Source organism: Podarcis raffonei, chromosome 9 (genome assembly GCF_027172205.1).
Source record: "Podarcis raffonei isolate rPodRaf1 chromosome 9, rPodRaf1.pri, whole genome shotgun sequence".
Classification (NCBI taxonomy): Eukaryota; Metazoa; Chordata; class Lepidosauria; order Squamata; family Lacertidae; genus Podarcis; species Podarcis raffonei.
Genome location: NC_070610.1, coordinates 25,278,934 through 25,303,705, shown reverse-complemented (window position 1 = coordinate 25,303,705; position 24,772 = coordinate 25,278,934). Strand labels below are relative to the sequence as shown.

The window sequence follows — 24,772 nt, the reverse complement described above, 5'->3', positions numbered from 1 at the left end:
TGTTTCCATCAGGATTTCTTTCCAAAGAAAAGCCATTTCTACACTATATATTTCTCTTCCTTTGCTGTCTACAACTTGTTATACCAATCCCAGGCAACTGAGAAAATACTTTCCTCAAGATGGATTTAAGTTTTTATGGAGGCTAATATCAGAGCTAGAGTGTTAGACCTGCCCTAGCCAATCCACACCTGTCGTAAAACTGCTTCTTGTGGGACGGACCCAAAAGCACCTGAGCCCAACAGCAACATCTAGTGTCAAAAGAAGGAGATGCTCCTGACAATTCCCTGTGAATGCCAAGCAGCTGCCACATTTGGCACACTTTAGAACTCGGAACATGAATGGAGCTACACACCTTCTGCGTTTTTTACTGCCGATTCCTTTGAGACGAACTGCCAATTTACTTTATTTTCATGCAGGCCCCACCCATGTATAAACTCAGTCATGTTGTTTTATTACATTGCAGGGGTGAGAGTTTGGTTTTTTTGTTTCTCAGCTTGTCAGGCAATGGAATCTTCCCTCTCTCTTTTCCTACAACAAGCCGACTTGGCATTGTTTCTATGAGAAACGGAAAGCTCAGAGCCTCTAAGTGTCCTTATTTTCCAGGAACAGTCCTGGATTTACAGAAGCCGTCCCGGTTTCTGATTTGATCCCGGAATGTCCTGCTTTTCCTTAAAGGTAAAGGGACCCCTGACCAATGAAGACATACCCTCCAACATTTCTCCGATGAAAATGGGGACGGCCCATTCCATATGGATAATTTTACTATTTATACTCCACACATCTTACTGGGTTGGCCTAGCCACTCTGGGCAGCTTCCAACATATGCTGTAGAGAAACATAATAAAACATTAAACATTTTTTTAAAAAACCCTTCCCTATGCAGGATTGCCTTCAGATGGCTCGGGGGTCAGATAACTCCAACTGTCCAACATTTCTCCAATGAAAATAGGGATGTCCCAAGGAAAAGCGGGACATTCTGGGATCAAATCAGAAACCGGGACAGCTTTTCTAAATCAGGAACATCCCTGGAAAATAGGGACACTTGGAGGGTCTGTGAGGAGGATAGTTACCATCTAACAGTATCACCCAGGCACCTCCACCGGCTTCAGCATAAAACATCTGGAGGGCACCAGGTTGAAAAAGGCTGCCCTGTCCAGGATGAAATACAACATGTCTTGCTCCCAGAAAAATGTGCCTAGTATTGCTAACTAGAAGTTCATTTAATTACCTTGTTTGCTTACTAAAGTATTGTCATAAATTTTAGGGGCCAGAGTCTCTGGGTGCAAATCACCCATCAATCCTGGATTTAGTAAAAGTTTGATTAAACTGTACCAAACATGGAAATCCATGGTCTCGGCTTAGGCTAACAAGCCAGGCCAGCCGGGCAGATTGTGGGCTGTGTGCAAAAGACCACTTTAAAACATTGCAAGGTCACTTTTTCTCATTGTGTTTCAAAACAGTCCACTGTGCACATCCACACAGTTTGCTGTGTACTGAAGCTGTCGACCCTGTCTCTGCCCCTGGAAATAAACTTCACATCCTTTGTATATTCACACAGGTGTTTATTTAGTGTTTCAACTATACACACTTTGGATTTACTGCACATAGAGTAAGCTCATGAAGTTATGAAGTCTGTTTGAAGCTGTTTGAAGCTGGCCTGGGGGAAAGCACATTAAAACACAGTATTTCCGGAGAAACTGCAAGATGCCTGTGCACTGAGGGCACTGCTGCGTGTACATGGATTGAAAACACAGGGATGGGAGCACACCAGAGGCAGGGTAAAGGGTAATGTGTACACAGACTCAGTGTCAATGTGAACGCATGAAATATGTATAAGTCATTGTTTTGGCAGATACCTTTCTGAGCAAGGAAAAAAACGCTTGTTGTAGCATGTTTGAGTAAAGCTGGCAATACGTACTACATCCCCTCGGGATCAGATTTTATAAGTTGATTTATAATCAGATTAAGTCACGTGGCAGTCACAAATGAGGAAAACACAGTGGCAAGCTTTGAGGCGCACCCTGTATCTATCTAGCTGTTCAGGCTGTTATAACAGGCACATTCAGAGCTGATTACAGTGTTTGACATAGTCTGCTTCTGGTAGCCTTCGAGTACTTATAGCTTGTAAATGTAGCTAAAACAGAAATTAAAGCGTTTTGTAAGATAAAGGAAGTCAAAGTCCACTCTCAGTGTCAATAGGTTTGCATTACTTCCTCATTTCTGGCCCATCACTTATTGCCAGAAGAATTAAGTAACTAGCAAAATGGACTGTGGGGACATTTTCCCTTGCCCTAGTCTGCAATCATTTTGCCCCAGAAGCCAGAAGGTTTTGTGTTTGTTTTTGTTGTTGTTGTTTTGCAGTTTTACCACTTGCCTGCTTGCTCCTTATTTTTTCTCCCTTTTATCCTGCAGTGACATCGACACTTCACATAATAACCCCTTAAATATGCCACATCATAACAATCTAAGGATTGCTTTGTGATTTTAAGAGCATACAGCTCACTCAGCTACAAACCTATGTAAACACATTACAGTGGTACCTCGGGTTAAGAACTTAATTTGTTCTGGAGGTCCGTTCTTAACCTGAAACTGTTCTTAACCTGAAGCACCACTTTAGCTAATAGGGCCTCCTGCTGCCACCGCGCCACCAGAGCACGATTTCTGTTCTCATCCTGAAGCAAAGTTCTTAACCCAAGGTAATATTTCTGGGTTAGCAGAGTCTGTAACCTGAAGCGCCTGCAACCCAAGGTACCACTGTACTGTTATTCAGGAGACAAGGAATTAAAATGTGTTTTCGTTTTAACAAACGTACTGTCATGAAAATACTCTGCACAGCTACAATCCATTTCTATATAGGACCTACATTCCCAAACTGTGTTCAAATTCCTTCAAATCATGTAAATACACCCAGTCCATCCAAGAGCCTGTGCAAACATTCCAGACCCTCCAAGTGTCCCTATTTTCGGGGGGACAGTCCCAGATTTACAGATGCCATCCCAGTTTCTGATCTGATCCCAGAATGTCCCACTTTTCATGTTGGAGGGTGTATGTGACCCCTGAACCAACGAGATAAGTAACTAAACAACCTTTAGAAGACATCTGAAGGTAGCTCTGTATAGGGAAGTGTGGGTCATTAGGAGGAAAAATAAGGTGGTGGCCAGTCATTAATCCCGTACCCCTCAACTGTCCTGGAAAAACCTGGACATGCTGTTTTTTCACACGAGAGCACAGTGCTCATTTTGGTAGCTGAGAACTCACCCTGAAAAAAGCACCTTTTCAGGGCTGCGATCTCATGCTTCACCCTCAACACAGGGAGTTAGCCTGGCCTATACTTTAACACTTGCTGGATCCAGGGGTTAGGATGATCTTGCATACAGAGTACTTCCTCCCCCCACCCCTAAAAAAAACCCACCTCATAACACTACTATACTTGCCAAATGTCACTTGAAAATATGCAATTTACGCACTGTTTCAGCAGGGCAAAATGTGAACTGAGCTACAACCTTTTACTCCAGTCTTTTCAACTTTCATGTTGGCAATTCTGACATATTTTTATCTATTTAAAAAAATCTGGCACCTCTGTTTCATTTTATTGTTGCTGCTGCTGCTATGTGCTGTTTTTGCTGCTGTTTTATTGAGAGGACTACTTGTCATTTTCTTGTATGCTTTTAAATTAAGCTGCCTTGAGTTTGGGGGTTTTCTTCCATTCTAAGGTGGGATTAAAATGGGGTGATAAATATACAGTACACATGTATGCATTATATGCATTGGCAGCCAGGAGGTGGCAGTAAAGCATAATAGGAATTGCCTTTTCTGAACTGAAAACCAGTGAACCTCCATCGGTGCTAGCGATAAATCAAATATGAGGAGTGGCATTTGCTTTGCTCAGTGCCTGTTATTCCCAGCATCACGATGCTATTGCTAAGAATTAGGCTTGCTAATTATAGTTTCCTATAGAGTTATTTATGCTTGGTGTGCATGTCATGAGAAGAAAAATGTCGCACAGGGAGAGAAGAAAAAAAGTGAAGGGGAAAACAATCGTAGGCCAAAAATATAGGACTATGTAATTCAAGGATGGCAAACTTGTGGTCTTCCAGACTTTGTTTGACTCCAAGCCCCATCAGCCCCAGCTAGCACAGACAATGGTCAGGGATGATAGGATTTGTAGTTCAGCAATGTCCAGAGCCTACAGATTCTCCATCCCTGATGTGTTTTGTTGAAACCAAACCAAGCCTAATGAGGAACAGTTGAGGGAGTTGGGTATGTTTGTCCAGGCATCCCCAACCTGAGGTCCTCCAGATGTTTTGGCCTACAACTCCCATGATCCCTAGCTAACAGGACCAGTGGTCAGGGATGATGGGAATTGTAGTCCAAAACATCTGGAGGGCCGAAGGTTGTGGATGCCTGGTTTAGACTATAAAAGAGTAGGCCAAGAGGAGATATGATAGGCATTGTCAAATATCTCAAGGGCTGTCACGTGTGCAAGAAGGAACAAGCTTGTTTTTTCCTGCTCCCAAGGGTAGGACCCATACCAATGGATTCAAGTTACAAGAAAGGAGATTCTGACTAAACACCAGGAAGAACTTTCCGACAGCAGGAGCTGTTAAGACAGTGGAATGGACTTCCTTGGAAGGTGGTAGACTCTCCTTCCTTGGAGGTTTTCAAGCAGAGACTGGATGGCCATCTGTCATGGATGTTTTCATTGAGATTTCTGCATTTCAGGGGGTTGGACTAGATGACCCTCAGAACCCCCCAACTCTACAATTCTATGATTCTACAAAAACAGCATTTAATAAGTTTGTGTCTATGCTAGCTAAATGCACCCGAGTACTTACTTACAGGGACGGGGTGGCGCTCTGGGTTAAACCACAGAGCCTAGGACTTGCCGATCAGAAGGTCGGCGGTTCGAATCCCCGCAACAGGATGAGCTCCCTTTGTTCGGTCCCAGCTCCTGCCTACCTAGCAGTTCAAAAGCACGTCAAGTACAAGTAGATAAATAGGTACCACTCTGGCAGGAAGGTAAACGGCGTTTCCGTGCGCTGCTCTGGTTCGCCATGACCCGGAAGCTGTATGCCGGCTCCCTCAGCCAATAAAGCGAGATGAGCGCCGCAACCCCAGAGTCGGTCACGACTGGACCTAATGGTCAGGGGTCCCTTTACCTTTACCTTACTTACTTATCTGCAATAGTATACTTTTTTTGGCAGTGCTCCAGCAGCTATAAAGCTCTTTCCCAGACAAGAGCTATTCATGGCACAGGGCACTAGAAAACACCTTTCACACCCTTTCGGACTGCAGTGAAAACATCAGAGTTTATTTCTGAGTAAATATGCATAGGATCAGGCCACATGTCTATTAACGGGAAGACAGTACTATACCTTTGCAAGATTTGCTTCAGGGAGTGGAGCACAAGGCCAGCAGCTGCGCCAGTATTTGCTCTCTTGGATTATTAGCACTCCAGATTTGCCTGTAACTAAGGGAGAAATCAGGTTAAAGGCAAAACCAAACAAGTCAGGTGGACTAAGGTGTGTTTTTGTTTTCAAAAGGTTTGCACGCACTCAAGTTTGGAAGCCTTTCTCTGTACGTTTGCATAACTCCCCACCCCGCATCAAATTTCCTTTCGGCTGCCTTCTGGAATAAGATTGCCTTCCCTATTTGTCATCAAAAATTGAGTTTAAATCTTTAGAACACAAAATGATCAATGCAATCGTCAGGACTGAAACACAGCTACACAGCCTCAGAAAGTTTTCCCAACTAGACAACATCAGGAGGAACATGTAGTTGGTGTTGTGTTAACCAGGTCATTTGGGTGTCTTCTAGTTTGTCTTGTATTTCTTGTGTTGACAAGGGTTTGTTATTTTTATAAAAGTCTATTAGGCGATATAAGCCTTTGGTTCGCCAGGTTTTTATCTGGAGGTTTTGTGCTGCATGGTGGAATAATGGGTGGTACGCCAGGGGGATTAGTGGGGATGGGGTTGGGGATAGTTTGCCTATTTGTGTTTTCCATGCTTTGAGCATGGTCTGTGTGTACCTGTTAAGTGTTGTGGGAATTTTCTTTAGTTTGTTTGGGAGGAGTGGGTATGTTGTGGTGCAGGTGTTTTCAATTGTGTCCCTCTCTAGGTGTACCCATTGTTTTGTCTCATCTTCTAGTATATATGGGATTATATGGCGTATTTGGTTGGCATTGTAATATGCTTCTAACAACAAAGGGAAACGGTAAAGGGACGGTATCCGCAATATACAAAATACTACTCCAAAACCCCGCAAATCCCCTAGACGCAATAAAAAAACAATGGGAGAATGACATAGGCTATGAGATTAACTCCACTCAATGGACCAGAATGTGGTCTAAACCCCCCTTTAAATCCATATCAACGAAAAGAAAAGAACTCACACTGAAACTCACCTACAGGTGGTACCTAACACCAAGGAAACTAGCGCTAATACACCCAGGAACCTCACCAAAATGCTGGAGAGGGTGCACCTCCACAGGCACATACCTCCACATGTGGTGGGAGTGTCCCAAAATTCAACTATTCTGGACAACAGCCATACAAGAAATATGTAAAATAACTAAGCAAGTAATAGACATCACCCCAGAATTGGCCCTACTAAACATCTTCCAAGACAACAATGCCCATTTACACCACAAAGAACTCATAACCCACCTGCTCTCAGCAGCCAGAAACACCATAACCAGACACTGGAGAGACCTGTCAGGAGTAAGCATGGACCAATGGTACCAAATAGTATGGGAAACAGCCCTACTAGAAAAATTAACTAATAAACTGAAACTGACACGGGGACAAACAGAAGAAGACGCCTTCACCCCGGTATGGCTCCCCTTTATCACATACACAACCCAACAGGACAATGACAATAATCCACCAACAGCATACAAATCAATATGACTAACCTGATCCAAAACACCCACCCACCCCACTCACACACAAAAACAAAGATCACCACAGCCAATCACAAACAAACAACCACACCCTAGGCCAACCCCAACCTCTCTCACCACCAAAGGAACACAAGTGAACAACACAAGCAACACCAAACTCTACATACATTAAACATAATAGAAACACTGCCACCCGACCCCACCCCCATCCATCTTCCCTCTCTCCACCCCCCCTTTCTTTTTTCTTTCTTTTTTCTTTCTTTTTTCTTCTCCCCCTAATGCCTCAACAAATGAAACGGATTTGTAAAAATGTTACATGGAAGAAGAAGAAAAAATACGAGGCACTACACTTCTGTAAAATAAGAAAATCCTTAATAAAAAATATTTAAAAAAAAATACCAACAAAAGAAACAATACTAACAAAATTCAAAAAAAAAAAAACATCAGGAGGAACTTTCTGTCAGTAAGAGCTGTTGGTCACTGGAACAGACTCCCACGAGGTGGCAGACTCTCCTTCCTTGGAGGTGTTTAAGCAGAGATTGGATGGCCATCTGTCATGGATACTTTAGCTGAGATTCCTGCATTGAAGGGGGTTGGACTAGATGACCCTCAGAGTCCCTTCCAACTCTACAATTCTATTATTCCATTAAATCAGCATCTAATAAGTTTGTGTCTGTGGTAGCTACATGCACCCAATAACCTTATTAGTTGAAATACAGTCATACCTTGGGTTGAAGTAGCTTCAGGAGAAGTATTTTTGGGTTGCGCGCTGCGGCGACCCAGAAGTAACTGAGCGTGTTACTTCCGGGTTTCGTTGCTCACGCATGCGCAGACGGTCAAAATATCACGCACATGCGCAGAAGCGGCAAATCGTGACCCGCGCATGCACAGACGCAGGTTGTGTTCGCTTCTGGATGCAAACGGGGCTCCGGAACGGATCCCGGTCGCATCCAGAGGTATACCTTTTTTTTTACTGTTTTATACTTTTTTCTTTTTCTTTTTTGCAGCGCTCCAGCAGCTATAAAGCTCTTTCCTGGGGTGGAGCTATTCAGGGCACAGGGCACCAGAACCCACCCTCAAGGTCCCTTCCAACCAGGGTTGCCACCTTTGTTCTGGCAAAATACAGGACAGACCTTGGAGGTTGAGGGAGGATGATATTATTATTATTGTTGTTGTTGTTGTTGTTGTTGTTGTTGTTGTTGTTGTTGTTTTATTTTTGTTCATCTGGTGCTGAAGTGGCTTCAAAGCAATCCATTACCATCTATTGCAGCCTCACAGGATGGCCCCTCTGGGATTGGTCACATGCACACACAGGCACACAAAGTTGTAAATTCATCTGAGCTTAGCTACACAGATACATGACTTTGTTTTCCACCTTTCAATCACATGCATTTCGATATGATCCCTAACTTGGGAGGGAGAGGGAGAGGGAGAGGGAGAGGGAGAGGGAGAGGGAGAGGGAGAGAAAGAAAGAAAGAAAGAAAGAAAGAAAGAAAGAAAGAAAAGCAGACTGACTCAGCTATACAACTGCAAATAAAACGTTTTAAGTGTGTTTCAAGTGCAATATACAATGTGACATTAGATGGCAATGGTAAGCCTTATGGAAAATTCAATGTGTTTTTAAAAACACTTTTTTTAAAAAAGCATTTTCAGAATGGTTTTTATATGTGTGTAGATTCCTACAGATTCCACCCTGATATACAAAACAAAAGTGTTAACATTTTACATTGAAGGTAGGGTTGCCTCTCTTTTTTTGAAAACCCCTGAATTGTTGAGCTTCTTTTAGGAAAACCCAAAAATTACTGAGATTTTAAAAAGATTTCGCAATCGGCGCTTGCCAAAGATCCAATACAAAGTACTGCCTTTAGGAAATTGCCCCAGACATCAATTCTGCCTTTGAAATCCCATTTAATTGCAGCTCTTGTCCTAAATGGGATGTGGGTGGCGCTGTGGGTTAAACCACAGAGCCTAGGACTTGCCGATCAGAAGGTCGGCGGTTCGAATCCCCGTGACGGGGTGAGCTCCCATTGCTCAGTCCCTGCTCCTGCCAACCTAGCAGTTCGAAAGCATGTCAAAGTGCAAGTAGATAAATAGGTACCGCTCCGGCGGGAAGGTAAACGGCGTTTCCGTGCGCTGCTCTGGTTCGCCAGAAGCGGCTTAGTCATGCTGGCCACATGACCTGGAAGCTGTACGCCGGGTCCCTCGGCCAATAAAGCGAGATGAGCGCCGAAACCCCAGAGTCGGCCACGACGGGACCTAATGGTCAGGGGTCCCTTTACCTTTACCTTGTCCTAAATGTGACAATTCCATGATTCGAAAGTAAAGCTTTGCTAGGGCAGGCAGGCATCACACATGCAATTTGGCCATCTTTGAAAAGTTTGGGCACCCTTGTGCTAGGGAGTAAGTTCCAATGAACTTAACAGGGCATACCTCAGGAAAATTCTAAAAAAACGATCAACAGCTAACAGTTTCCTTAATAAAAGCTCAACAATTGTGGTGGTTTCCTTACATTGCTTGCGCAAAGAACGATTCTTCAGACACTTAATTTTGGTTTCTTCTTAAAAAGAAGCTTGACAACTCTGTGATGTTTTGAAAAGTGGCAACCATTGCCCAATTTTGGTTGGTTTCTGTGAGGGGGGGGAGAAAGCGCTCAACAATTGTGGCGGTTTCCTTAAAAAACAAAACACTCAACAACTTTACTTTTTGCAATATGAACGCTCTATTCCGAGCAGGCTCTGAGAGAAGCGTTGCGCGTGGCCATTTGAGGGGAGCCTGTCGCAGGAGCCGGGCGATGGCGTTGGAGACGCGTCGTGAGAGGAATGAGGAGCGGAGAGAAGCAGCCCCACGGAGTTTTTCCCTCGGTCCGGTCCGCTTTTCTCCTCCGGGCGCGGAGAAAGGAAAGGCTCCGCCTTCGGACGACATGATTACCTAACAGGCGGGCGCCTCGCTTCGCCAAAGAGCGCGCGCGGGGGCCGGACGAGGGAGGCGCCTGGGCCGGGAAGGACGGAGCAGCCCCGGGGCAGAGGCGCGGCGAGGAAGAGGGCGAAGGGGGCGAACGAAGGGCCTTGGCGGGTAAGGCTGCTGGGGGCGCGGGAGAGAAGCGGCTGGGCGGTGGGCTGCAGCGCTGGGCATCCGAGGCCCCCCCGGCTACGCTCTTTTGGATAATCATTTGTTTATTCGTTTTCAATTACAATCCAATCATAGCCTCATTAGAACACCAGTTTTTATAACGCAGTTATTTACACCAGTCGTTCAAATGCCGAATGAAAGTTCCAAAAAGTACACAATTCTGTGTGCGCTAAACATGGCGAGACGTAAATAAAAGAGAAAGAGAAACCGTGCAGAAGGAAAAATAAAGGGAGGGGGGAGCAGGGGAAACCCCAAACTGCATATTTTATAAGGTGGTTTTTGTACTTCACCAGATCTTAACCTATTACAGTATTTGGAAGAACGGATTTCAAATATCATTGAATTTGTCCATGGCAAGTCTGCGTTTATGTGCAAGTTGTTCATATGTTGCGAGTTTGTGTAAGTCTTCTATCCAATCGTAAGGGAGCCGTATTTTTATTTTTCCAATTCCCCGAATGTCCCACTTTTTTAGGATGTCCCTATTTTCACCAGAGAAGTGTTGGAGGCTATGGAGTTATCCAAACCCCCCCCAGCCATCCTGTATAGGGAAGTTTTTTTAAATTTATAATTAAATTTAAAAATAAAAAGTTTTTTTATTTTTTTTAATATACGTTGTGCTGGGGCAACCCAGTAAGATGTGTTGGGTATAAAAGTACCATTATCCTTATGGAATGGGACTGTCCCTATTTTCATCGGAGAAATGTCGAAGGGTATGCATTTCTGACATGTATCCAACTGCAAATTTGTCACATTGACACCACATCCATCTTCAGGGAACTTGGAGTTGTTAGTGTGCATTGCGTAATGTACACATATTAACTGGAAACAGGGTTGCAAATATTTTCTGACTCCCCCCCCCAATTATTATTCTGTATGTTCCAGGCTGCATTAAAATGTAGCATTTTAATGTTTGGGGGTGGGGCATGATCCTTGGCTCGAATTAAGCTTTATTGTACAGGATGGGTTTTAGATGAATTATAACTCATCATTTCTATTGTGTAAGCAGGTGGGGGTATGATTGTATGCATTTACTATTTGCGAAAATTCAGCCACGTTCCCACGGAGCAGTTGAATTGTAGAGTTGGAAGGGACCCAGGGGATCATCTAGTTCAACCCCCTGCAATGCAGGATTATGCAGCCATCCCATTCGAGAATCGAACCTGCAACCTTTGCGTTATCAGGTCCACACTCTAACCAACTGGCTCACATTGACTTACAAAATCAAAATGTGCTACAGTTACGCTTTCCAATTCCTAAAGGTGCAATAATGGGGGATACATTTTTCATTGACTATAACTGTCTCTTACTTCTGATTTCCTTTGATAGGAGGGCCGTTGCTGAGGGGTCAAAAACACACGCCTTGCGTGCGGATGGTCCTAGATTTAACACCTTTCATTTCCAGTTAAAAATGGATCTCATACAATGGAGCTGGGGAGGAAATGATGGAATGCCGCTGTCAATAAGAGTAGACTGTACTAAACTGATGGACCAATAGTCTCTAAGACAGCTTAACATGCCAATATGGTAAAAATTGAACGTTTGTGAGGTTGCTTTTGAAATGCACATTGCATTCTTCTTATAACTGTCCTTTTGTTTTAGGAAACTCACATTTTACCGGGGGTCATACTTGCTGGCAACATTATCAGGAGCTATGACTTCTGCCCCAGGTGATAATAAAGTTCAGGCCTCTTCGGTAGGACAAAAGAACCAGGTTTGTTCTTTCTGTTTGGAATTATTATTATTATTACTATTTTACATTCTAGCAGAGGCAAATCTGATGTAGTCTTGATTATCACGTGGAAACAGAAGGGGCTCTGCACTTCAACCTTTCCCTTTTCTAGTGCAAAAAGTGCTCTATATGATCTAATGCAGGTCTAAGGATAAGGAGGAGGCAGGATAGCTTTGCCTCTCATGGAAAGTCGAAGATCCCACAAACCCTGGGGAGATTAAATAGGATGCAGCTTAATTTTATGCTGCTAGCAGTTAAAGAACCGTAGATAATGATGCTCATATCTTACCTTGCACGTATTTTTGGCTCAAAGTAAATAGATGGAAACATAATCTGCACCTGCTAGGGGAAAGGGGAAGATGGAATTATGTAGCATCTGAACAAAAAGGGACTTTAAAAAGAAACCCTTTAAAGCAGGGGTGATGGTGGGAGTCTGTGGCTTTCCTGATGTTGTTGAACTGTCAGCCCCAGCTAGCACTGTCAGTGCTAAAGGATGATCATAGAATTGTAGAGTTGGGGATCCCAAGGGTCATCTAGTCCAGCCCCCTGCAGTGAGGGAATCTGAACTGAAGCATAGATGACAGGCGGCCATCCAACCTCTGCTTAGAAACCTCCAAGAAGGGACGCCTGAAGGACCACACATTTCCCCTCTGTTATTAGCACCATTCATTTCTGCTGCATTTTAAACTTCATAGCACCTGTGAATTGCACATTAATCACAAACAAGTACATTATAGTCAGAGTGCACCATCGAGTTTTAAAGCTTGATCATTTCATTTTGACATTGCATACTTGAAAGTATTGCTAATGACAGTGGTAGTATATTTCTAACATTTTTGTGCTATTTGGAAAAGTGAAATGTTTTCTTCTCTATTTTTTAATTTTTTTGTTGAATTTTTTAAAAAAAATTATGGAAACCAAAGATAATGAAATAAATGGCAGACTATAGATGCTTTATTCTCTTAAGGAGTGAGAGGGTAAACCATATTTTTCTTATAAACGTGTTCATGTTTTTATTTTAAGAGCCCGCTCCCATGTCCAATCTCAAATCTTAATTCTGATGAATTTGTAGAGATTCGTCGTCAATGTAAAGAGGAAAGCTTCTGGTACAGAGGTAGGTCTATTTGTTTTTAATGCAATGCAAAATATAATTGCATTGGTTTTTTGTTGCAGGGTGTTGTCTACCTTACAGCATTTGTTTCAATGTTTTATATCTTGTTTGAGAAATACTACTACTAGGCCTGCTTGGAACATCCTTCTGTTTCACAGCATTTGAATCCAAAACCTGCTGGTTTTCTTACCGGTAACATTAAGCAGACGTGAGAAAGATCATTTTCAATAGCTGCATTCAGAAGTAGTAATAAATGATGGCTTATTGTCATTAGAATAAGGCTAGGCTAGGCTTGGGCTTGTGCACTCCTGTTCCACTCTCAGTTTAAACACTGCAAATACACCATTCAAAAATTTGCAGCCATTTTTGACTAACCACTGTTTAGCATTACATATGAAGCCTAAATTGTAGTTAACCCTCACTGTGGTTTATCAAAACAAGCCAGCTTCCTAAACCAAGGTTTGAACTTGACTTGTTTCAGTGAACCATAGTTTGTTTATTGCTTCATTTTTTTATTTATTAAAAAAGCCCTGAAAGTGGATGATGATGATGATGATGATGATGATAATAATAATAATAATAATAATAATAATAATAATAATAATAATAATACCCTGCCCATCTGGCTGGGCTTCCCTAGCCACTCTGGGCGGCTTCCAACAAAAAATTAAAAATTCATTAAAACATCAGTCATTAAAAACTTCCCTAAACAGGGCTGCCTTCAGATGTCTTCTAAACGTCAGATAGTTGTTTATTTCTTTGACATATGATGGGAGGGCGTTCCCCAGGGCAGGCACCACTACTGAGAAGGCCCTCTGCCTGGTTCTCTGTAACTTCACTTCTTGCAGTGAGGGAATCGCCAGAAGGCCCTCGGAGCTGGACCTCAGTGTCTGGGCTGAACTATGGAGGTGGAGGCACTCCTTCAGGTGTACTGGGCCGAGGCCATTTAGGGCTTTAAAGGTCAGCACTAACACTTCGAATTGTGCTCGGAAACGTACTGTGAGCCAATGTGGGTCTTTCAAGACCAGTGTATCTCGGTGGCCACTCCCAGTCACCAGTCTAGCTGCCGCATTCTGGATTAGTTGTAGTTTTTGAGTCACCTTCAAAGGTAGCCCCGTGTAGAGTGCATTGCAGTAGTCCAAGTGGGAGATAACTAGAGCGTGTATCACTCTGGTGAGACACTCCGCAGGCAGGTAGGGTCTCAGCCTGTGTACCAGATGGAGCTGGTAGAATCTGCCCTGGACACAGAGTTGACCTGTGCCTCTCCATGGACAGCTATGAGTCCAAATTGACTCCCTGGCTGTGCACCTGCTCCTTCAGGGGCACAGTTGCCCCATTCAGGGAGTCCCCCACACCCACCGCCCCATCCCCCCAAAACAGTACTTCTGTTTTGTCATGATTCAACTTCAATCCGTTAGCCGCCATCCACCCTCCAACCCCTCCAGATACTCACACAGGACCGTCACTACCTTCACTGGTTCCGATTTGAAAGAGAGGTAGAGCTGGGTATCATCCGCATACTGAGGAACACCGAGCCCAAACCCCCTGATGATCTCTCCCAGCGGCTTCATGTAGATGTTAAAAAGCATGGGGGAGAGGACAGAACCCTGAGGCACCCCACAAGTGAGAGCTCAGGGGCCTGAACACTCATCCCCCACTACCACTTTCTGGACACGGCCCAGGAGGATGGAGTGGAACCATTGTATAACAGTGCCCCCAGCTCCCAGCCCCTCTATACGGTCCAGAAGGATGTTACGGTCGATGGTATCAAAGGCCGCTGAGAGATCCAGCAGAACTAGGAAACAGCTTTCACCTTTGTCCCTAGCACACCGGAGATCATCAACCAGCGTGACCAAGGCAGTTTCAGTATTTACAAAAAAAAAGTTAAGAATTACTGCAGTTTGTCCAGGTTCAGACAGAACACTAAATTGCAGTTATTTAAAAGTGGAAATTAAAAACTGCTTCTCCTTGTAGCTGAGCTAGGAGTGCATGATCTCAAGGTTTATCATTATATCTGACCAAAGTCAATGGCCATGTTTGCATAATCATAATCTCAGTTAAATGACTTGAGATATGATCAAGGCCTTTGGCCATAGTCTGAAGGTTTAAGATCCTGGCTTGTTTTGATGCTGATAAGCCTAGTTTCCTTGTTCAGATGACATGGGAAATTATAATTAATCGGAGCCTTACTACAAAGGGAGGCTGCATGTGTGGGCAAAAGACTTGTTCAATTCTCAGCATAAGCTGAGATATGGTGTGCCAACTAGACTGAAATCTTTGAGTATATCAGGCTTGTAACATCCGTTTGCTGCATCACTTGTGGTCTGTGAAGAATCTGATCTTAAAAGTTGTTTTTCTTTCGTCCACAAATGTAGCATCCAAATGATCTTGTGTGAGCATGTATGATGGTAAATGTTTTTATGGGCTATTGATTTTATGGACTTTTTATTGTTGCAAAGCTGGTGATTTTTTTGTTCCTTCCTTTGCCCACCCAGGCTACAGCCCACCTCAGTCTGCACAGGGTGTCTTCTCTATGTGTTAAAGATGCATATCTGGAACCACACGTGTATTGTGCTCATCCAGCCCCTTGAACTAGATCAGGGGTCTCTCACTGCTTTTGGGCTACAACTCCCATCATCCCTAGCTAGCAGGACCAGTGGTCAGGGATGATGGGAATTGTAGTCCAGAAACAGCAGAAGACCCAAGTTTGGGAAACACTGAACTAGATGGATACATGTCACCAGTTTGTTGCACAGTGGTGCTCAAAACTAGAGTTGCAGCAAGGCTATTGTACTTATTTAACAGATATTAAATGTGGAAGCTGCCAGGAAGCACAGAAAATGAAAATATTAACTGTATAGCAGTGCAGAGTATAAAACCCAGTATTTGGTAAAGTCAGCACCTCAGAATTCCAGCTTCAGATTTTCTAATTTTCTTCTTTGCTCTTTTCATTTTTTTTAGAACAAGCGAAATAGTTGTTAAGACCACATTTTAACGACACTATGTAGGGTGGGCGGGAGATGCATCTGAATTTATGCAAAGGCTATAATTGCTTGTTTCATTGTATGCAGCTCTTCCTCTGTCACTGGGAGGTATGCTGATCACTCAAGGATTACTTGCCAATGGTAAGTGGCTTTTTACTTTCTTCAATGTAAAAACAAACACGTGGACAGTTTTCTAGAACCACCAGTCCATCACTGCTAAAGCTTGGTAAGTACTGAGGGAAAAACCCAGAATAGATCTTGTGGTGGAAATCTCAGCCTGGGTGCTGTTTCAACTCTCAGGTCTCAATATATTCAACAGGTGATGTGAAATATATGGTGGCTCTTCACACATTGTGTAGAGGCGAGCCCAGACTTGCCACTGCGTACATTTCTCTGTTGTGTGTATGTTCAACAATGGCTTCCTGATTAAGAGTGCTTTTATGTATTTATCAATGGCTGCTAGCCATGATAGCTGTGGTCCGCTATTCAAGCCAAAAGTCAGAGCCCCCAGCTTAGCTCTTAGTCCAGAGGAATTTGGCCACCCTCCAGGTGCCCGGCTTGATTCCTTATGACCTCCCATCTGCGACTCCCGGCAAGATCAAAGGAGGTCTCCAATCGGCGATTCTCCTCAACGTGAAGGAGAACACACCACTCCCCCCCACTCCTCTCCCAGGGAGGGGGAGAGAGACAGACAGAAATATATTTACATGTCTTTATTCCTGTCTTTCACCAGTACAGAGAAAACATGTCTGCACACTCTGCTTCCCACTGCAGAGAGAGAATAAACCTCCACCCATGTACTTCCAGTACAGGGTCATGTGCTGCCCTGAGGTAACATCCGGCTCTCAGAGCACTTTACAAACTGTGCCTGGTTCCCACGGTACAATCCAATAACACCCAGATCCTGTTCACCATTCCAGCCACCTGGTGCTTGCTTCTGCATTGCTCCTTTTTCGTAACATCCTCCCCCAAAAGAATCAATGCGTGTTGCAGCAAGCAAAGCATGATCCAGAGAAGAAAACAAACAGTTGTTATACACATAACACTCCCCTGTTGTTTCAGTTCCACCCTTGGAACTCCCCGCCACTGGTTTCCCCAGTGTACTTCTCTGGTTGTCTGGTTTCCAAGGAACGAGTGCATCTGCATTACCTTGGCTAGCAACTCTCTGTTGTGTCTTTGTCTCTGACTTAGACACAGCTCCAACCTGTCCTTGGTTGTTTACAACAGCAACACATGCAACAGCTAAGTTAGCAAACTCTTTTGAGTACCTCTTGGGTGGTTGACCCTTTGTAACTCTCTCAGACCTACGTATGAGGTGCTGATCCTCTCTGCTCACTGGTCCAGTCTCAGGACTCTTTGGAGAACTAGTTCCAATGGTAAACAGTGGTTCATTCTTCAGTTGTGAAGGCCTATCCATTGTGTGAGACTTCCTCTCAATGACTGTGACAACTGAGCTCTCCGAGCTATCTGTGTCATCACTTTCTGTACAGCTGAAATCAGTGAAATCATCATCATCTGAATCGTCTTCAGTGGGAAATGTGTGTACTATCACTCTCTCCTGTTCAGGAGCACTCTCTAGAAATTTTGTGAGAATCACCTGACCAGATTCAGACAAAATTACTCTGTAGAGACCCTTTTCATACCCCACAAAAATGCCTCTGGCATTCTTTACTCCACCTGGAGCTTCTGTTCTCACATGAGACCCAAAAACCTTGAAATGGGCAACAGAAGGTTTTCTGTGGAACAGTTTCTCAAAGGGAGAACTTCCCAACTCTTTTGAAACCTTTCTCACTTTCGTATAACAGAACGACATTAGAGACTCGGCCCAGTACTCATGTGGCAGATGTGAACTTAGCAATTGCGCTTCCATCCCCTTTTGCAATTCTCTGTTCACCCGTACACAGACACCCCTGTTCCACGCTTCCACTGAAACAGAAACCTTGTGTCTTATTCCCTTCTTCTGCAGGAACCTCTGGAAATCCTGTAAAAGAAAAATCTGCTTCTCATCTGTGAATAGACAATCAATGTTAGCATCATGCATACTCTTAACTTTGTCACAAAACTCCTGAAACCTCTCCAAGGCTTCCTTTGGCTTTCTCAACACATAAACCCAGACATAGTTAGAGAAATGATCCACACACACAAGATAATATCTTGCATTGCCTCTAGATGGTTCTAGAGGACCAATCACATCAGCATACACCCGCTGAAATGCCCTGTTGACCCCGGTCTTCTTCTTGCTCACACCTGCAAGAGAAACTAGGTTAGACACAGATGAATTACATTCCATGTAATCACTTTGTGCAAAAGTCAACAAATAAAGTCCATCCTTCTGTTTGGCAGAAAGATATAACTCTCCATCTTTGTAGATCTCGCAGCTTTCAGCATCGTAGCACAATCTCAGTCCTTTCTTTGCAATCTGCGAAACACTCAGCAGATTGAACTTCAATTCAGGAACCAAGTAAACATTGTTTATTGTCAAGTTCAGACTCTTAAGATAGACAGTCCCCACGCCGGCCGCTTCTAGCTCCTGACCATTGGCCTGTGTCACAGTGAAGCTTTGCTTCTTAAACGTTGAAAAGAGTCCTTTGTGTGGGGACATATGGACGGTCGCTGCAGTGTCGATAATAAACGCGTTCCCAACATCTGGCGTGGTTCCTTTCGCCATCAAAGCCTTTGCAGGTTCCACCATAGGCTTGGTATGACCTTTGCCTGACGCCTCAGGCTTTGCTGAGCGGCCCTTCGCTCCTTTTGGCTGACGTGGCTTCTTACAGTTCCGCTGAAGATGCCCAGCCTGTCCACAACTGTAACACTGGATAACATTCAAAGCTACAGCTTCCTTTCCAGTAGCCTCATCGGTGGGGGAATTAGAACTCCGTTCCTCCCTCCCCCTGTCCTTTACTTCCAGTGCAGCATGCCGGCTGTGTTCATCTAGAACCACGGCACTCAGGGGCACTCCCCCCTTCTTGGCATCCATGCTGAATCCAAGGGTCAGCTTTACACTCAATCTCAAGCCAGCCTTCACTTTCTCAAGCCAGTAAAACTCCAAAAGTTTTTGTTTACTGCTTCACTGGCAGGCTTGCCTTTGGGCTGTTTTTTCAAAACCCTTGCACAGCTGCGCAGATACACTCTCGATTTCCCAGGCTCTTTTTAGGCCACTCAGTAACTGGCAGACGTTGCCTAGCAACCTGCTCAGGACGGAACTCCTTATCTAAACCACAGGAATTCCTGGTATGCAAGCTTGCCTTCAGAGCTTGTTTTTCAAACGCAGCTCTTGTGAACCAGAAATTAATCTTTCTGCGTTCATTTGCTCTTGCCCGAAATGCAGCATACCTTTTTTCAGGCTCCGTTGCCTTGAAACACACTCCTCTCGGTGTCCAGCTGTCTGTTCTGTTTAGCCTCTGGCTGCAGGCAGACGCATTTCTTTATCTCCTTAGGTGCAGAGGATGGCAACGATTCATCGACCTCTCACCTCTCATGCAGATTCTCATAGATCAGATAACCATCCTCTGCTACCAGTTGTCGGGATTCAAGCCAAAAGTCAGAGCCCCCAGCTTAGCTCTTAGTCCAGAGGAATTTGGCCACCCTCCAGGTGCCCGGCTTGATTCCTTATGACCTCCCGTCTGCGACTCCCGGCAAGATCAAAGGAGGTCTCCAATCGGCGATTCTCCTCAACGTGAAGGAGAACACACCACTCCCCCCCACTCCTCTCCCAGGGAGGGGGAGAGAGACAGACAGAAATATATTTACATGTCTTTATTCCTGTCTTTCACCAGTACAGAGAAAACATGTCTGCACACTCTGCTTCCCACTGCAGAGAGAGAATAAACCTCCACCCATGTACTTCCAGTACAGGGTCATGTGCTGCCCTGAGGTAACATCCGGCTCTCAGAGCACTTTACAAACTGTGCCTGGTTCCCACGGTACAATCCAATAACACCCAGATCCTGTTCACCATTCCAGCCACCTGGTGCTTGCTTCTGCATTGCTCCTTTTTCGTAACACTATCATGGTCAGGGGCAGTAATGCTCCGGTATAACAATTGCTGGAAACTGCCAAGTGGGAGAGTGTTATTGTGCTCAGGTCCTGCTTATGGGTTTCCTAACAAGCATCTGGTTGGCCGTTGTGAGAACAGGATGCTGGAGTAGATGGGCCATTGGCTTGATACAGCCGGCTGTTCTTACATTTAGGTGTTCCCCTAAAATATAATGTGGGGTTGGTTGGTTGGTTGGGTTGTTGTTTTTTGCAAGACTTGTGAAATGTGCCGCCTTTGCTGAGCATGGTGGCATGGTTAATTTAATGCTATGGAGAACAGGTTAGGAAGTAAGCTTTCTTACGGGGTAAAAATAGTCTTCACATTTTTATTTTTATTTTGCTCACAGTCTTCTAGATATTATTTCAAATGGGATTACTTGAGAATCAAAGTTATAACTGGAAATTATACTGGGAGCACTTGGTATGTTTAAAGCGGGAAGTATATTATTATTATTATTATTAATAATAATGCTTCAATATCTTTCATGGAAGAACTGCACAACTGTTGTGTCATCAAATGATGGTCTAAAAGGCTTTTCCTAATAACTGCATTTTATTCCAGGTGTTCTCAAACCAAGCCCTAAATTTGGATCACTCCCTAAATTGGCAAGTAAGTCCAAAAACTCTTTGTAAAGTTTAAGCAGAAAAGGTGAGAACTGGCCATTGTAATTATGCTGGAATGCTGCCACGCTTGCATGATAAGTTTGGGCATGTGTGGAATCTAGTATAGCTTCTGGCTTCCCGAGTGTCAATTTTCAGCATTTAAATTAAAGCCGTTTTGTAGACCTCATGACTGCAGAGAGAGCTTTGGAATCATGCGGTTGTTTCTGAAGGTTCTGTATTAGGCTGTAACTTTATACTGATCACTTTTCTATAGTACATAATCATTAATTGCTATAGTTAGGGTTTTATCAAAACAATAGAGCAGGAAGGATATTCAAGTCCAACCCTGCTGCAACTTGGGAACATCTGCTTAAGTAAACCTGTGCAGACCACACCTTGGTACACAACTGAAATGTTACTGTGGAGCTAGAGTGTCGCTCCTAGAAGCTGTCAGCATGCAACGGCTTCAACTGGCTGGCTGAACCAGGTAAGGGTAGCTGATGGGTCTCAAACCCTGGTGAGTTAGGGACTTTCCCCTGCATGTGAACACAGGCTCCGGTGAATTGAGAAGCATACCTTCTGGAGAATAAAGGACCAAAGAAAAAATCCTACGCAATCCAGAGTGGAGTCCCTAAGACGGTTGGATGGCACCTGTTATGCCACCTCCTGGCAACTCCTGCAGCCAAGCTGGTGGCAAATATATTGCTCTGCTTTCCTTTGGACCACATCCGTGAGGCCAAGAGGCAGCCTAAGGCCTCCATACACACTGCCCATGCTTGCATCTCAGAGGCTACTTTGGTGCTGGCAATGCAGTGGTTTGGCTTCACCCGCAGAGGCGCACTCCATTGTTTCCCGAGGCAGATGGATGCCAACAGAGTAGGGAGCCCCAGGCCTGTGGACTAAATGCAGGCCTCCGGGACTATCGCCAAGCCATTCCCCTCACTGGGCCCTGCTCTACACCGTCCTCTTGCTTGGCTGGAAAGTGTCTGGAGGGAGGATGGGGAGGTGTGGGGTTATGTAGGTTTGGAAGGAAATGTCTGGATTTGTGTGGCTGGAATATGGCTTGCGGAACAAATCTTAAGTGTCATGCCCATTGCCTTGCCCACTTGGTTGCCTGTGGACCCATGTGACCTCTGGAAAGTTGCCTAGGAGAGAAAGTGGCTCAGGTTGAAAAAGAATCCCCACTTCAGCTGGAGGGTCGCTATCTCTAGGTGATTGAATCCAGCAAGCGAGCAGAGTGAAGTGGAAGCCAGTGTTACTGCAGTGGGAAACAAATAACATGTCATGGACTGGTTGGACACAGAGGAATGGTGGGGAGGAAGCAGCTGGGGAGCCACCAAGGGAAGAAGGCTCAGAGCCCAGGGATTGGTGGTGGAACAATGAGTGTCAAGAGGGAGAAGACTGGGAGGAGAAGGTATCAGAAGGGGAAGGGGTAATAGGGCTTTAGTGAGCTGGGCGAGTCTGTGGCCAAGAGAAGTCCAGAATCAGAGGCAGAAGCTGATGCAGGAGTTTCACAGACTTCCACTGTACAAGTAAACTAGATCTCTCTGCCATTTGGTGTCCCCAACTTGGTACCAGCCATCTGGTCTATGGGTGAACGTATTGAGATCCTCCTTTGTAGCAGAACGTGTGCTGCCTGCTGCTGTCTGCAAGGAGCCGTGGATTGTGACTTTAATCATTCACTGATATTAAAAGAGTAATAGAGTAGGCTATTTTAAACTCGCCACCAAACACAAGGGAGCATCCTCAGTGAAGCGGTATCTCTTTCTGGGTTTCCTGCTTTCCCAGATCAGTGTGGATTAGCAAGGCAAAATGCCTGATCTGGAGAATGCTTTTCAAAGCCTGTACTACTTTATATCTGATTGCTACGTATGACAACAATTTGATCTCTCTCTGCAGTTGCTGGTGCCCTGGGCTATGGTATTGGGACAATGTCATACATAAGAACCTGTCAGAAGAAGTTTGAAAGCGCTGGTCTTAAACCGTTTGGTCCCGGATGGAAAAGGTCTCTTTGGAATAAATATAGACAAGTGACTCTTGGGTTGTATCAAGGAACCTTGTGATAAGAACACTGTCGAAAAACCACTCTTCTAGGTCACAAGGGCTCTAGAAAAATCTCAGTGATTTCCCATTTCCTCTGCACATCTGAACTGGAGGGGGTGGGAGGCCTCTAGAACAGCTTTGGAAGTGCAGTGAGGAATATTGCCTACTCTCTCCCCTCCTATTAGTGGGAGTATCCATTGGATCAAAGGCCCTTCCTTTCACAGAAAGGAACAGAACTGCCTATCTGCACAACACTAGAATTGTGACCATGTCTTATCAATTTATACCAAGCACTTTATCCTTCTGCATGTAGCTAGATCATGTGCAAATTACTGTGTGGATAACAGGGCAGCTGACATTTTTGGTGCATTGGGACCCAGGGTGGAGGTGGAAGTGTCAGGTGCAAAGCCCCATGTGAAGATCTCTTGATTTGGGAAGGATCTTGTGTAACGTTAACTCCCCCCCCCCTTTCTCCTAATGTTTTAGGCACTGTCCTCATGTCTGCAATGAATGCAAAGCTAAGCTTGAATCAAGTGCATCAGAAAAACCAGAGCCTTCTGCTTCTTAAAACAGGTACACACATCTTTGTAGTTTTAACAAGATTTTGGTCACTTTTTGAAATATATCAGTATCTTGGAAATCAGTCACTATAAACAATGGAAAGAGTTGTGATCTTGGTTACTGCAACATCAGGTTTAGTAAGAGGTAAAAAACTTGACTATTGTTGGCATCTTGGTTGTAGGCTGGTGGGCAGGTCAGAAATCGCACTTTCTTCTCCTTCACAGATTATTAAGTATGCTTATCCTCATCTCTCTGTTTTATTCCCTCCCCACTCTGCTTGCCTATTTGTATTTTCTTGGCTAGCTCTGAGGGATTATGACTCACTATGTTAATGATAAAATGCAACAAAGGGGTAAACTCCTCCTTGGCTTTCACTGCCAAGTGTTCTCTCTGACTTTAGTCTCAGTTTAACAGCAGATTTAGACAAAACAGAAGTGAGGCTGGTAGCTGCTGTCACTTCCATGCTCATTAGTATGGTGGAGTTTTTATCATTAAAAGAGAATTGTGCTGCATCTGTGGCCAGCGTTTCAAGTCTCTTCCAAAACGGCATTCTACATGTGGCACTTCTTCAGCAACATCTGCAGCTGCTGCTTTAACACAATACATGAAGGTTAGCTTAAGAATATGGCCCAGGGTATATGGTCTGAAGGGACATGACTCTACCATCTTGCTAGAGCTAAGTCAATCTAGGTCTGGTTGGTGCCTTCATGGGAGACCACCTGGGAACTAAATATAGGATACCTTGGGTTCCAGGATGAAAGAGAGGTGGTAGATAAATGTAAAAAGAATTTAAATAATTTAATATTGAAAACCAAGGTGCAGCTTCCAATTGGCTGCAGGAGCTTCCTGCACTCAATCGGAAGCCGCGTCAGACGTTCGGCTTCTGAAAAGCGTTTGCAAACTGGAACACTCACTTCTGGGTTTGCGGCATTCAGGAGCCAAGCCATTCCGACTACCAAGGAACCACTGTACATTGTTTGCTTCACCAGTCATGTAGGTAGTTTTCAAAACCAAGAGTGTTGTATGGCAGCTTGGTCTGTTAATTTAAGTCACCAGAAGTACATTTAGCAAAATGCTACATTTATTAGATTAACCATTGATGTATTTTTGAATCAAAGGCTGTACGGTGTTTTACTACTTAAAGTCCATTAGATCAACTACTACTGCTTGACTGTGGGGGGGGATCCCCAACATTAAGCTAGGTCACACCTTGTCCTCCAAACCTGTATTCTCACCTCAAAGAGGCTGAATCCCTTTAACCAATACTTTTTTTATTTCAGATAATGTGGAAGAAAGCATTTTGTAATGGTACCTGTTCTACACGACAACTGCAATTCTGAAAAACCTGCTTTCATTCAAAACTCTTTGTACGTTTAACATGACTTTTTTTAAAAAAAATAAAAGTTACTTTGATGTTTCGTTTGTCACAAGTTCTGGAACACTAAACTGAAGATGAAAGCTAGAGGCCGTGACAACTTGCAACAGCATCACTGTCACTGCAGTGCTTAAAGATAGTTACTCTGCTTTCAGGTTTGCACCTTAGCAGTGCAGTTCAGAGTATTTGTCAAACAGCAAAACTTGATAAGAGGTTTGAGCTTATTCAGCATATGTTCTGTAATGGAAGTATATGAGTTGTCAAATTGAATCCATTACAGTGGTACCTTGGTTCTCAAACT

The 24,772-nt window shown here is 44.1% G+C and overlaps 2 protein-coding genes across 4 annotated transcripts in view; one reads left to right on the top strand and one right to left on the bottom strand.

Moving 5' to 3' along the window:
• CWH43 (cell wall biogenesis 43 C-terminal homolog) overlaps positions 1-12,480 on the bottom strand; it is a 39,246-nt gene extending 26,766 nt beyond the window's left edge. For both annotated transcript variants that reach the window (XM_053403639.1, XM_053403640.1), the window contains exons 1-2: positions 12,049-12,480; positions 5,376-5,470 (exon numbers count right to left, since the gene is read on the bottom strand). The gene's annotated coding sequence lies outside the window, so the exon portion shown is untranslated. The remainder of the gene's footprint in view (positions 1-5,375; positions 5,471-12,048) is intronic.
• Positions 9,675-24,514, top strand: OCIAD2 (OCIA domain containing 2). Of its 2 annotated transcripts, XM_053403659.1 has the most exons (8): positions 9,681-9,973; positions 11,630-11,741; positions 12,783-12,873; positions 15,942-15,995; positions 20,452-20,499; positions 22,392-22,497; positions 23,022-23,108; positions 24,377-24,514. In XM_053403659.1, the coding sequence occupies exons 2-7, from the start codon at positions 11,682-11,684 to the stop codon at positions 23,101-23,103; spliced, it is 441 nt and encodes a 146-aa protein (XP_053259634.1). In that variant the 5' UTR covers positions 9,681-9,973; positions 11,630-11,681; the 3' UTR covers positions 23,104-23,108; positions 24,377-24,514. The 2 variants fall into 2 exon arrangements, with proteins under 2 accessions (XP_053259635.1, XP_053259634.1); XM_053403660.1 differs by lacking the exon at positions 20,452-20,499 and having other exon boundaries at positions 9,675-9,973.
• Positions 24,515-24,772: the final 258 nt, after the last annotated feature.

What these genes read in the sequence shown, in the direction of transcription:
- OCIAD2 (XM_053403659.1), top strand. Translation starts at nt 11,682, where the DNA reads ATGACTTCTGCCCCAGGTGATAATAAAGTTCAGGCCTCTTCGGTAGGA. An exon ending in GGAAAGCTTCTGGTACAGAG is followed by an intron (nt 12,874 to 15,941) that starts GTAGGTCTATTT and finishes CATTGTATGCAG; the next exon opens with CTCTTCCTCTGTCACTGGGA. An exon ending in ATCACTCCCTAAATTGGCAA is followed by an intron (nt 20,500 to 22,391) that starts GTAAGTCCAAAA and finishes CTCTCTCTGCAG; the next exon opens with TTGCTGGTGCCCTGGGCTAT.